The following is a 14,474-nucleotide window of genomic DNA, read 5'->3' as shown; positions in this document are numbered from 1 at the left end:
TGAATTTTTCTAATGATCTGTAAAATGATGCTAACTTCAACTAGGCATTCTAAATAAAGTTTTTAAAAAGAGCAAACTGATCAAATGATTTTGAATATAACATGGTGACTAAAAACTAGTAATGAGTTTTTAGTTAAAAGTCATTTGGGGAGTAGTTGTGAATGATGGTGAAGGGATTTAACAGCTAGAGTCCCTAATGTATGCTTTACATGATGTTTTACATTCACTCTTCTTGAATACCCATAATAACCTCCAGATAAATGGAAGTTAGATTTTAGAGATGAAGAATCTGAGGCTCATAGAAGTTACATCATTCTGAAAGCTACATAATAAGAGTGATAGCAAGCCCAAGTTTGAATCCAGGTCTGACTTCAGTGTCCATTCTCTTTCCACTGTACACTTAAACAGAACTCTGATCAAAGCACTTTACTTTTAAATGTTTGTAATAGTCCGTTGCTCAAATCAAGTAACCCCTTTGTGATTGATAAGGAAAAAAAAACCTTGCTATCATTCAGTTCAGTTCAATTGCTCATTCATGTCCGATTCTTTGCGACCCCCCAGACCACAGAACGCCAGGCCTGATGCCATCCAACCATCTCATTCTCTGTCGTCCCCTTCTCCTGCCGTCAATCTTTCCCAGCATCAGGGTCTTTTCAGATGAGTCAGCTCTTCGCATCAGGTGGCCCAAGTATTGGAGTTTCAGCTTCAGCATCAATCCTTCCAATGAAGATTCAGAACTGATCTCCTTTAGGATGGACTGGTTGGATCTCGTTGCAGTCCAAGGGACTCTCAAGAGTCTTCAACAACACAGTTTGAAAGCATCAATTCTTCAGCGCTCAGCTTTCTTTATAGTCCAACTCTCACATTCATACATGACCACTGGAAAAGCCATAACCTTCACTAGACAGACCTTTGTTGGCAAAGTAATGTCTCTGCTTTTCAGTGTGCTCTCTAGGTTGGTCATAACTTTCTTTCCAAGGAGGAAAGTTTCCGCCATAAAGGTGGTGTCATCTGCATATCTGAGGTTGTTATTTCTTCCAGCAGTCCTGATTCCAGCTTGTGCATCCAGCCCAGCATTTCATGATGTACTCTGCATATAAGTTAAATAAGCAGGGTGACAATATAGTCTTGGTTCACTCCTTTTCCTATTTGGAACCAGTCTGTTGTTCCATGTCCAGTTCTAACTGTTGCTTCCTGACCTGCATACAGATTTCTCAAGAGGCAGGTCAGGTGGTCTGGTATTCCCATCTCTTTCAGAATGTTCCACAGATTATTGTGATCCACACAGTCAAAGGCTTTGGCATAGTCAATAAAGCAGAAATAGATGTTTTTCTGGAACTCTCTTGCTTTTTCCATGATCCAGCGGATGTTGGCAATTTGATCTCTGGTTCCTCTGCCTTTTCTAAATCCAGTTTGAACATCTGGAAGCTCACGGTTCACATATTGCTGAAGCCTGGCTTGGAGAATTTTCAGCATTACTTTACTAGCGTGTGAGATGAGTGCAATTGTATGGTAGTTTGAACATTCTTTGGCATTGCCTTTCTTTGGGATTGGAATGAAAACTGACCTATTCCAGTCCTGTGACCACTGCTGAGTTTTCCAAATTTGCTGACATATTGAGTGCAACACTTTCACAGCATCATCTTTTAGGATTTGAAATAGCTCCACTGGAATTCCATCACCTCCACTAGCTTTGTTCATAGTGATGCTTCCTAAGGCCCACTTGACTTCACATTCCAGCTTGTCTGGCTCTAAGTGAGTGATCACTCCATCTTGATTATCTGGGTCGTGAAGATCTTTTTTGTACAGTTCTTCTGTGTATTCTTGCCACCTCTTCTGAATATCTTCTGCTTCTGTTAGGTCTATACCATTTCTGTCCTTTATTGAGCCCATTTTTGCATGAAATGTTCCCTTGGTATCTCTAATTTTCTTGAAGAGATCTCTAGTCTTTCCCATTCTATTGTTTTCCTCTAGTTCTTTGCACTGATCACTGAGCAAGGCTTTCTTATCTCTCTTTGCTATTCTTTGGAACTCTGCATTCAGATGCTTATATCTTTCCTTTTCTCCTTTGCTTTTTGCTTCTTTTTTCACAGGTATTTTAAGGCCTCAGACAGTCATTTTGGCTTCTTGCATTTCTTTTTCTTGGGGATGGCCTTGATCCCTGTCCCCTGTACAGTCATGAATCTCCATCTGTAGTTTATCAAGCACTCTATCAGATCTAGTCCCTTAAATCTATTTCTCACCCCCACTGTATAATCATAAGGGATTTGATTCAGGTCATACCTGAATAGTCTAGTGGTTTTCCCTACCTTCTTCGATTTAAGTCTGAATTTGGCAATAAGGAGTTCATGATGTGCCACAGTCAGCTGCCAGTCTTGTTTTTGCTGACTGTATAGAGCTTTCTCCATCTTTGCAAAGAATATAATCAATCTGATTTCGGTGTTGGCCATCTGGTGATGTCCATGTGTGGAGTTTTCTCTTATGTTGTTGGAAGAGGGGTTTGTTGGGACCAGTGCATTCTCTTGGAAAACTCTATTAGCCTTTGCCGTGCTTCATTCTGTACTCCAAAGCCAAATCTGCCTGTTACTCAGGTGTTTCTTGACTTCCTACTTTTGCATTCCAGTCCCCTATAATGAAAAGGACATCTTTTTTGGGTGTTAGTTCTAAAAGGTCTTGTATGTCTTCATAGAACCGTTCAAGTTCAGCTTCTTCCACATTATTGGTCAGGGCATAGACTTGGATTACCATGATATTGAATGGTTTGCTTACATAAACATAGATAACAAAACTCACATGAAAACGTTTTTCCCCCACAAATTATCTATTAGTCCCAACTGAGTCAACATCAACATCACATATGTTACAAGATATCATTCCTCTAGTTTTCCTCCTTCATCCTCCAACCCAGTATTTGCTCCCCTCAGTTGCTTGTGGCTAAGAGCGAGTTAGTTTTGTCTTACTGCCAGGAATGGGAGGGCTTACAGGTGTCTCCTATCCTATACATAGGAGTAAAGGATAGGGAAAATAGCCCCTCACTGTTCAACCTCAATGAAACATCTAAAAGGTCATTTTCCTGATGTTGACCAAACTCCTATATAGTTGTATTGGGTTGATAATTCTTTTGAACCTTACAAAATATCCCTTTCTTGTGGAAATAGTGGGTCCCTACACTGGTGACACATGACGGTAATTTGTTGAGTATGTTGTTTTGTTGAGTGCTTAGTACTTATGACACACCATGCCAAAAAAATACCCCCCAAATCCCACAGCTTTTTAAACTGTCCGCTGCCACCATTACATATCACCATTTTTTCTTTTAAGATGAGAAAAGTGGAGACAAAGAATGTCACAGATGTAAATGGCACAACAAACACGGGTAAATCTTAAGCCCATGCTCTTTACCATTTCATCCTTAAAAGAGAGGGGCGTGTCTTAACGTAGGAAACAGTATGTTCTTTCTGCTTAACAGTATTTTTTTTTTCCTGCCGTCGGATTGTGTGCAATAATCCTGGGTCACTGTTTTTAAAGCATACTATTGATTACCAGTAAGTCCTCACATTTATCATCTCTGCTAAAGAAAAAGAAAATTGCGGTGACGAGGATTTCATGTTGTTGATACTTAAGCCCAGGAAATGCGGCAAAGCCACCTGTAGAAAGCATGAAGCCTGCAGCTGGCGACCGTGGCCAGGCCCTCCTCATCTGGCCCACACCGCGAAAGAAAACCGCTGGTGCAGAATGTGGACAGGATATGCACAAGCTCATGGCAGAGGTTTGGGAACGAATTTTTGACGGCAGTTGGAAACGAACCGAATTCTAGCCGCAGGGCCCAGTCCCTCCACTATCGTGCCGAGCTCCTGGGAAAGGAGAGATCTGGTGGCAGCTGAAGCCTCCAGGAAAGGAATGAATTCACCTAGGGAGCTGGGGAAGGGCTTTCAGCTTCCTCTCCAGAGACAGCTTCAGAAAAGCCCCGACCTTTTTTCTACCTTAGCGGGCTTTTGGACCGCTAGTTCTACTGGCCGAACTGCGGGGCAATTTCCGGTGGACGGGCGGAACGGCAGACCCTCGCCCAACCAAGAAGCCTAGTTGCCCCGGCTTCCGGTCTTCTACCCGCCCCTTCCGCTTCCGGTGGTACCCGCGCTCTGTTCCTTCCAGGCAATCCTGGTTTTCTGCAAGCGGCGTGCGTAGGCCGCTGGAACCTGAGGGGCTATGGCCGCTGCGGGGTCTGTGACGGTGGCGTTGCATGTGGCGGAAGTGCTAGAAACCATCGTGAGCGGTTGCCTGGGGCCGGAAGGGCGGCAAGTTCTGTGTACCAAGCCCACTGGCGAGGTGCTGCTCAGCCGGGATGGAGGCTGCCTGTTGAAGGCGCTACATTTAGAGCATCCCATAGCCAGGTACCCGCGACGCAGGCTGCAGCCCTTTAGAGCATCCTCTACTTAGGTACTCACGTCCCGCACTCCAGATGGACACCTCACTTCATCTCCCTGGACTTCTTGTCCGTAAGGTTTTGCTCTTTGGGAAAACTGACCTTCTCCCTCTCGCCCAGCAGAAAAAGCCCAGCCATTCTGCCAGTGGAAGCTAGAGGTCCAATAACCCGGAAGATGGTAAAGCGGTCAGGGCTTCTCGGGAGCTATTTCTGGAGAAAACTGACCTTGGATGAGACCAGTGTACGCTCAGAGTTAGAGCACTGTCCTAGGGAACATTCCACAACTGAAAAGAGCGTTTCTCCTTTCCTTCCAGCTCGACCCAACCCTAGAATCTTTAAATAGCACAATGGTGGTTCTATTGTTTTTCCCTTTTAAGTAACAGAAACCATTCAGCCTATATTTAAGTAAATTTTAAAAGGGAAAAAACAAACTAAGTACATCAAGGAGATAGTATTCTCATTTTATAGATGTAAAAGCATGCTTTCAACTTGATTCAGATGTGGAAAGGCAGCCCTCTGAAAATCTGAGTTGCTTTCTTTCTTTCTTGTGCAGGGTGATGGTGGCCTGTGTTTCCAGTCATCTAAGAAAAACAGGAGATGGTGCTAAAACATTCATTATCTTTCTTTGCCATTTACTCAGAGGACTTCGTGAGATCACAGACAAGGAAAAGGATTCTTTCCTTTTTGAAAATATTCAAACCTGTGGAAGGCATTGGAAAAATTGCTGTCGGTGGAAATTTATTTCCCAAGCTTTTCTAACATTTCAGACACAAATATTAGACTATGTTATGGACCATTACTTAAGTAGACACTTCTTGTCCATCTTTTCTTCATGCACTAAAGAAAGAACATTGTGTAGGAGCTCTTTAGAGATGCTCTTAGGAGCATACTTTTGTGGAAGAGTGGGAAGAAATAATCACAACTTGATGTCTCAGTTGATGTGTGACTATGTTTTCAAGTGTACAGCTTGTGAAAGTAGGTTTGAAGAAGTACTGGAGCTAGTGGATGACTGTTTTGTTGAGTTGAAAGTTGGTGTCACTGGCCTTCCCGTTTCCGATTCCAGGATCATAGCTGGGCTTGTGCTTCAGAGAGACTTTTCTGTGTACTGTCCAGCAGATGGTGACATAAGAATAGTGATAGTAACAGAAACCATTCAGCCTCTTTTTTCAATTTCTGGATCAGAGTTTCCTCTAAATTCAGAAGCACAGTTTCAGACATCTCAGTTTTGGATTACAGAAAGAACAAAAGCAATAGTGAAACATTTACAGAATCAGAATGTAAAATTACTCCTATCTACTGTGAAGCAACCAGACTTGGTAATTTATTGTGCGGGACTGAATGGCATATCCGTGGTGGAGTGTTTATCATCTGAAGAACTTTCTCTGATCCAGAGAGTCATTGGTCTTGCTCCCTTTGTACTACCAGAGGCCTCTTCTCAGTATGAACTCTCTCACACTGCTTTGGCGAAATTCTGTAAACCCCTCATCCTTAGATCCAAAAGGTTTGTTCATCTTGGCTTGATGAGCACCTGTTCATTCGCACCACATTGTATAGCTCTGTGTGCACCGGTGCAGGGGCTTGTGGAACAACATGAGAATGCTTTACATGGAGCGTTTAAAATGCTTCGGCAAGCATTTAAAGACCTTGATCTAAATTGTGTGACACAAACCAGTGACCAAAGTTGTACCTCAGGTCCCTGTATATATAAGAATAGTAGAGAGAGTAATGAGTTACCAAAAATAGTTAACAGCTCAATACAAAGGTCGTATCAGGACACTGTTGTAAAGAACAAAGGTGAACTGGCAAAAACTCAAACGAATTTAAAAGTATGTTCAAATTTGATAGTTCCAAGCATCAAATTAGAGCAAAATGTATTGTGTTCAACACCAAAAGTGGCAGTAACAGATTCATACCAGACAGATGAAACATTGAGATGTTCATCCCCAAAGAAAGGGAGGATAATGGATGACCATGAACCCTTTATTGAGAGTAATTCTGCTAACTCAAAACCAGAAAATACCAGAAGGGGAATTTCTTATGAAAATTTACAGGTTACAAAACTTGCTAGAAAGGACAGCATTTTACCACTGAGGTATAAGTCACTAGAGACGTGTACTTCCCAAAGTTACTATTCCTCATCTATACCAGCTGGTTGTGTTTTGCCTGTGGGTGGTAATTTTGAGATCTTATTGCATTACTATCTTCTCAACTATGCCAAAAAATGCCAGCAATCAGAACAAACCATGGTTAGTAGGATAATAGCCAATGCAATTTTAGGCGTTCCCAAAATCTTGTATAAGTCTAAGAAAGGAAATTACAGCTTTCCACAAGTATATGTAAGAGCTCTCCAGGCACTGCAAACCAATCAACCCATGATAAGCAACCAAACAGGTTTGGAATCAGTTGCTGGTAAATACCAATTACTAACTTCAGTTCTTCAGTGCTTGACAAACATTTTGACTGTTGACTTAGTAATCAATATTAAGAGACAGCCTCAGGAAGTTTATGATCAAGATTCAGAAGAGGAACTATAAAATGGAAAGCTCTTTATTAACCAGAGTTTTAATCCAACTCAAACCATAAAACAAGGCAGGCATGTAACCACTGATTTTCAAGTTAATTCAACCTAGTTAGGAAAACAGCAGAACTTTAAAGTCTTTAGAAGTACATGAGGCCACCAGACGTTCAGATATGAATATTGTAGACTGCATTCATTATGGAACAGTTCTGAGGAGGAAGTCTGGCTGAGTGAAGCCAGGATCTGAGTAAGTGGATCTTTTCTCCCCCAGTGTCCCTGTGTCTCGGCTCTTGAGTTAGTCTGTGGTTTGGAGGGAAAGTGTTTTTTCATAGCTCCCTTTTACTTTTCTGTATCTTTTTTCACTCTTCTTCCCTTCTGCCTTGCCTTTCTATAGTTAGTTAATAGAATAATTTCACATTTGGATGAAGTCTCCAAATGCCATCCTACTTTAGTTCATAAAATATTATTTGCTTATTGAAAATGATTCATTTTCCCTACTCATAATTTCTGTAGCAAAAGTCTCATTCTTTTTTCTCAAACAGTATATAAGTAAAATTATTTTTTACTTTAATTGTCCCCTTATTTAGAGCCTGGATAGATTTTTTTCACCATTCATGCACCATTGAATATGTTACCATAAATAGGATTTTGTGGATTGTATTTATTTTCATTTCTTTAGTTGAAATAATTCCAAAAAGAATATGAAAATCATACTATCATTTTCTCCTGTTCTCTAAGAGCTTGCAAGATAGTTCATGTATCTGTTGGGCTTTCTTGTATTGTATGCATAGCCATAGTTCAGTAGTAATAGATAATTTGAGGGTTACAGTTGGCTCTCTGATCTGTGGGTTGGACATCAATGGGTTCAACCAACTGTGGGTTGAAAATATTCAGGGAAAAAATTTACAGAAAGTTCCCAAAAGCATAACTTTAATTTGCCAGGTGCACTGGCAACTATTTACGTAGTATTTACATTGTATTAGGGATTATAAGTAATCTAGAGATGATTTAAAGTACAAAGACTATGTGCATTGCTTATATGCAAATGCTGTGCCATTTTTTATAAGAGACTTGAACATCCACAGATTTTAGTGTCTGCTGGGAGGCGGGGCTGGGTGTGTGTTCTGGAACCAATCCCCCTTGGATACCGAGAGACTGCTATATTTATGTCTAATATGAATTTTTTAATGTTTATATTTTAAAGGTTTATAAATGCAAAAAAATATTGTGATTCTAGCTGTGAATAAGGGCAATATCTTCTACTTTTGGTAGTTCTCTGTAACACCCCAGGCAGTATTAAGTTCATACCGAGTATTCACAAGGGCTTGTTGAATAAAACTGTTTTCTTTAATCTGTTCTAATTATGTGTTTCCTGTTTACTAATTCAACAAATTCTTTTTGAGTGCTTGCTGTGTGCCAGATGCTGAATATGCTGTGGTAAACAAATAGATATGGTTCCTACCTTCAGGCGCTTTTCCTTAAAGGTTAATGTGTAGTGGGTAGTGACACCAGTTGGGCTGAAATTAAGTGGAAGAAAACCAATTTTTAAAATTTCATTACAGTTAAACTTGAAAAAGCAATGACTGACAATATATTAAAAGACAGTAACGTCCCATGCTCAGTTGGGCGGCACACATACTAAAATGTGATCCATAAGATCAGCATGAGCCTGGCACAGGGTGACACCCAAAAATCTAAAGTTCCATCCCTGCAAATCTTTTATATTAAGTAAAATTGTATTTTTGTAAGGTTTATGTTATATGCAAGCGAAAGTGTTAGTTGCTCGGTTGCGTCTGACTCTTTGAGACCCCGTGGGTTGATTGTAGCCTGCCAGGCTCCTCTGCCCATGGAATTCTCCAGGCAAGAATAATGGAATGAGTAGCCGTTCCCTTCTCCAGGGCATCTTCCTGACCCAGGGATCGAACCAGGTCTGCACTGCAGGAAGATTCTTTACCATCTTAGCCTACCATCTGAGCCAAGCCACTCTGGACATATTATGTTATATGTGATAACACTGTTTCACTTCTGTGATTATGGAGAGAATGTATTATTTCTCTTTCTTATACTAAATCCATAGATACATAGATGTACTGTAAAATTATTGTATCATTTTTTTCATTCACTTTTTTAAATTGCCTGTCAGGTCTCTTGATAACTTTGCTCTATTTTGCTGCTGTTGTTTTAAATACTTCTCCATCAGTGAAGGTATTCAAAAACATGCATGCCCATGCCTTGCGTTTGGTAGGCGTTTATAGCTATAAATAGTCACTGGTCCAGGAGCCCCTTTGTAAGCTGGGAATGTTTGTGTTTGGTACCTAATCTAATATCTGCCACATAGTAGTAGCCAATAAATGTCTGTTAGGGAGCTCTGGTCCTCATAGATGAGGCCCTAATTATTTCTATCAAACTTTCATGGAAAAGAATCTGTTTGCAGGGGAAAGAAGCAGAAAATGTAGAACAGGTCTATACAAAGCGATCTTTTTTATTTTCATTAAAAACATCCTCAAAAATGGTGATAAAGCTTTCATGGGTCATCCTTGTCCTTTGCAGAATAACACTAGAGAGTTCACATTACTGAGTTAGATAAAAGAGCATTTCAAAAAATGTGGTTACGTTATACTTAAACCCACTTCCACCAAGGGTTTGAGGTGACCTGCAACAAAAATAGATAAAACTAAAGTAAAATCTGAATAAAAATTAAAGAAGACCAAAGAAAATGTAGAAGATGATTAAAATCAAGACCATGTTCTGTTTTTATTGCTGCATGATGAATATTTTTATTCATTCAAAAATTTTATTCAAATTGTACTTGATTTGAATCACTGTATCATTGCCTCTCATGGTTCTGAGAGCTGCCTGGATTTAGCTGGACAAGTTTCACTGTATTCTGTCGGTTCAGGCAGCCATAAGGGTCAGCTGAAATTCAAGGGGAGGGAACACAGGCCCCACCACTCAATGGGAAATGTCGATGTCACCTTATAGGAACAGCATGTGGGATGAGATATGCTGAGGCAGCTATCTTTGGAAAACAGAATCTGCTATACCATGGGAGAGAAAAGCTTCTCAACTGAGGTTTTTATTATTGTTTTCTGTAGTTATATGTCAGTCTACCTTCCACAAACACATTCTCCCCAATAACTTTTACGAACCCCTTATTTTTTCTCATTGGGCCAGCACAATCCATTTTTATTCCCAAAACAATAGGCATTAAATAGTTGAACATCCTTCAATGGCTTTAGCCAAAGAGTTGTTTAACCATGTTACACTGGAAATGTTACGATATCCATGTTTTAGACTAAAACGGACAGGGAAGAGTTCAATTTGAGCCTGAACTTTTATCAGAAATTACTCATTCCCTTCCAAAAGGAATAGAATATGTTTTTCCCATCATCACAGCACTGGGGGGAGTGAGGCTAGGATGGAGCTTTGTAAATAGCAAGAGATTAGTACCAACCCTCCTGGCTCAGACGGTAAAGAATCTGCCTGCAATACAGGAGACCCAGGTTTGATATCTGGGTCGGGAAAATACCTTGAAGAAAGGAATGGCTACCCACTCCAGTATTCTTGCCTGTAGAATTCCATGGGCAAAGGAGCCAGGCAGGCTACAGTCTATGGGGTCGCAAAGAGTTGGACACAACTGAGTGACTAAGATCAGATCAGATCAGATCAGTCGCTCAGTCGTGTCCAACTCTTTGCGACCCCATGAATTGCAGCATGCCAGGCCTCCCTGTCCATCACCAATTCCCTGAGTTCACTCAGACTCACGTCCATCGAGTCAGTGATGCCATCCAGCCATCTCATCCTCTGTCGTCCTCTTCTCCTCTTGCCCCCAATCCCTCCCAGCATCAGAGTCTTTTCCAATGAGTCAACTCTTCGCGTGAGGTGGCCAAAGTACTGGAGTTTCAGCTTTAGCATCATTCCTTCCAAAGAAATCCCAGGGCTGATCTCCTTCAGAATGGACTGGTTGGATCTCCTTGCAGTCCAAGGGACTCTTAAGAGTCTTCTCCAACACCACAGTTCAAAAGCATCAGTTCTTCGGCACTCAGCCTTCTTCACAGTCCAACTCACATCCATACATGACCACTGGAAAAACCATAGCCTTGACTAGACGAACCTTTGTTGGCAAAGTAATGTCTCTGCTTTTGAATATGCTATCTAGGTTGGTCATAACTTTCCTTCCAAGGAGTAAGCGTCTTTTAATTTCATGGCTGCCGTCACCATCTGTAGTGATTTTGGAGCCCAGAAAAATAAAGTCTGACACTGTTTCCACTGTTTGCCCATCTATTTCCCATGAAGTGATGGGACCAGATGCCATGATCTTTGTTTTCTGAATGTTGAGCTTTAAGCCAACTTTTTCACTCTCCACTTTCACTCGCATCAAGAGGCTTTTGAGTTCCTCTTCACTTTCTGCCATAAGGGTGGTGTCATCTGCATATCTGAGGTTATTGATATTTCTCCCCGCAATCTTGATTCCAGCTTATGTTTCTTCCAGTCCAGCGTTTCTCATGATGTACTCTCCATGTAAGTTAAATAAACAGGGTGACAATATACAGCCTTGACGAACTCCTTTTTCTATTTGGAACCAGTCTGTTGTTCCATGTCCAGTTCTAACTGTTGCTTCCTGACCTGCATACAGATTTCTCAGGAGGCAGATCAGGTGGTCTGGTATTCCCATCTCTTTCAGAATTTTCCGCAGTTTATTGTAATCGACACAGTCAAAGACTTTGGCATAGTCAATAAAGCAGAAATAGATGCTTTCTGGAACTCGCTCGCTTTTTCCACGATCCAGCGGATCTTGGCAATTTGATCTCTGGTTCCTCTGCCCTTTCTAAAACCAGCTTGGACATCAGGAAGTTCACGGTTCACATATTGCTGAAGCCTGGCTTGGAGAATTTTCAGCATTACTTTACTAGCATGTGAGATGGGTGCAATTGTGTGGTAGTTTGAGCATTCTTTGGCATTGCCTTTCTTTGGGATTGGAATGAAAACTGACCTTTTCCAGTCCTGTGGCCACTGCTGAGTTTTCCAAATTTGCTGGCATATTGAGTGCAGCAGTTTCACAGCATCATCTTTCAGGGTTTGGAATAGCTCAACTGGAATTCCATCACCTCCACTAGCTTTGTTCGTAGTGATGCTTTCTAAGGCCCACTTGACTTCACATTCCAGCTTGTCTGGCTCTAGGTCACTGATCACACCATCATGATTCTCTGGGTCGTGAAGATCTTTTTTGTACAGTTCTTCTGTGGATTCTTGCCATCTCTGCTTAATATCTTCTGCTTCTGTTAGGTCCATCCCATTTCTGTCCTTTATTGAGCCCATCTTTGCATGAAATGTTCCTTTGGTATCTCTGATTTTCTTGAAGAGATCCCTGGTCTTTCCCATTCTGTTGTTTTCCTCTATTTCTTTGCATTGATCGCTGAAGAAGGCTTTCTTATCTCTTCTTGCTATTCTTTGGAATTCTGCATCAGATGTTTATATCTTTCCTTTTCTTCTTTGCTTTTCGCTTCTCTTCACAGCTATTTGTAAGGCCTCCCCAGACAGCCATTTTGCTTTTTTGTATTTCTTTTCCATGGGGATGGTCTTGATCCCTGACTCCTGTTCAGTGTCACGAACCTCAGTCCATAGTTCATCAGGCACTCTATCAGCTCTAGGCCCTTAAATCTATTTCTCACTTCCACTGGATAATCCTAAGGGATTTGATTTAGGTCATACCTGAGTGACTAAGCACACATACAAATCTAGATGGATCCACAAACTGAATGGATTAGGGACAGTGACAGACATGCATAGGGAAGAGGTGGTTTCTCAGTGTATACCTTATGGCATTTTGATTTTTGAGCCATTTGAATGCTACTTATTGACATGAAATAAAATTAAAAAAAATAAATTTAGAGCACACACATATAGAATGCCCCTTAAATAGCTAAAATAAGGATCCTGACCTAAGGAAATGCAAGATCATGACAGAAGAAGAATGATGTGAGATACACACTAATGGATCAGTGCTTTTACAGCAAAAAAAAAAAAAAAAGGATACAGTCAAAAAGGGAATATTCTCTTAGCCATAACTGGGTAGCAGTTTTTGCAATAATTCTGGAAACAGTCTTTCTCAGGAGGTTACTCTGAGCCAAAGAAGTACCAGCAAGCAGTGTGGCATTCATTTCCTCAGAGAATTTCCAGTGCTGTGTCTGGCTTCTTATGTAGACTCACCATCAGATTTTGTCAGGCTGCCGAGAATGGCTCTGTCTTAGGGACTGAATCTAACCACACTTGTGAGTGTGACCAATTTATTTACAATAAGAACTGTCCCAGGAACGAGATCATTCCAAGTCCATCTGACCCATCGGACCTATATGTGGGAAGTCAAGTAATAATCAGGTGGTTGCTCAGCAAGCATGGAATGAGAACAAGAGAAATCAAATTAACCGCATGAGCCCCCTCCCAGCCAGTTATGCTCCAGTTCCCCAGTGCTCAGTCGTGGTCTTCTTCACCTACACTTGCTTTCTGTGGGTTTCTATTTAGTTCTATAACTTGGGTGCCACCACATGCTGATGATTCCAAATTTTGCATTTCCAGCCAACCTCTTCTCTCACCTACCAACTCATTTATCCACCTCCCAACCCAGTCTCCACATGGATGCTTACCCTTAACATGTCCAAAACAGGATGACTGTTTCACGTTCTCTAAACCTGGTTCTTGCTCTGCTGCCCCATCCCAGTTAGTGGCATCACCAATCTCCCACTCAGTCAGAACAAAAACCTGGAGCCGTTTGGACTCCAGTCTTACCTTCACATCCTGCGGCCAACCAGCAGATCCCACTGCCCCACAAATGAAGTAGATTTCAAATCCGCCCGTTTCTCAGGATTGCCTTTCCAGCCGCCAGTCACTTCATCTCACCCGCCATAGCTTCCTAAGGGTCTTGCTTCAAGACCTTGCATTTTATCCTAGACTGATTTCCCTACCCCCAACTTTTTATGTAAAAAAATTTTAACTCCACAAAAAAAGTTGAGAAAAGAGCACAAACCCTACATCAGAATTCACCAATTACCATTTAACCCTTCGTTCATGTATGAGTGTGTGCATACACACACACTTTACTGAACCATCTGAAAGCAAGTTGTATCTCTAAATACCTCAGTATGTATTTCTCATGAACAAGGGCTTCCCTACATGACTAAATGATTCTTTTGAAGATGCAAATCCTGTCGTGTCATCCCTCTGCTCAGTCTTCCAAAGGTTTTTCCTTCACACGGAGTGAAATCCAGATTTTTCATAGTCTACGAGGCTGTCCATGTTCTGTCTCCTGCTTATCCTTAAATCTTACCCCCTACCACTCTCCCTCCAGCTTTCTCCCCACCAGTTACATTGTCAGTCAGGACAAGTTATGCCATACTGAGGTAACAGAGAACTCCAGGTCTCAAGAGGCTTGACACAGTGCATAGTAATGTCCTCACATAGCTGTTAAAGGTCAGCTAGGAGCTCTGACCCCACATGATTTTCTTCCTCACTCCTAGATCAGGGCTGATGGACCAG

The 14,474-nt window shown here is 41.4% G+C and overlaps 1 protein-coding gene across 4 annotated transcripts in view; it reads left to right on the top strand.

The window, feature by feature from the left end:
- Nucleotides 1–176: 176 nt before the first annotated feature.
- Nucleotides 177–14,474, top strand: part of BBS10 (Bardet-Biedl syndrome 10) — a 39,364-nt gene continuing 25,066 nt past the window's right edge. The window contains exons 1-2 of one of the 4 annotated variants that reach the window (XR_009736276.1): nt 177–4,391; nt 4,977–7,188. Coding sequence is in view for 3 of the 4 variants with exons in the window: in XM_061415569.1 (XP_061271553.1) it covers nt 4,207–4,391; nt 4,977–6,957 (2,166 nt within the window). In the remaining variant the exon portion in view is untranslated. Of the gene's footprint in view, nt 4,497–4,976; nt 8,293–14,474 lie in introns of those variants that run through there. The other 3 variants (XM_061415569.1, XM_061415571.1, XM_061415570.1) reach the window with 3 other exon arrangements.

This window comes from Bos javanicus, chromosome 5 (assembly GCF_032452875.1).
Source record: "Bos javanicus breed banteng chromosome 5, ARS-OSU_banteng_1.0, whole genome shotgun sequence".
In the NCBI taxonomy this organism is placed as follows: Eukaryota; Metazoa; Chordata; class Mammalia; order Artiodactyla; family Bovidae; genus Bos; species Bos javanicus.
This window is presented reverse-complemented; position numbering and strand designations above follow the sequence as displayed.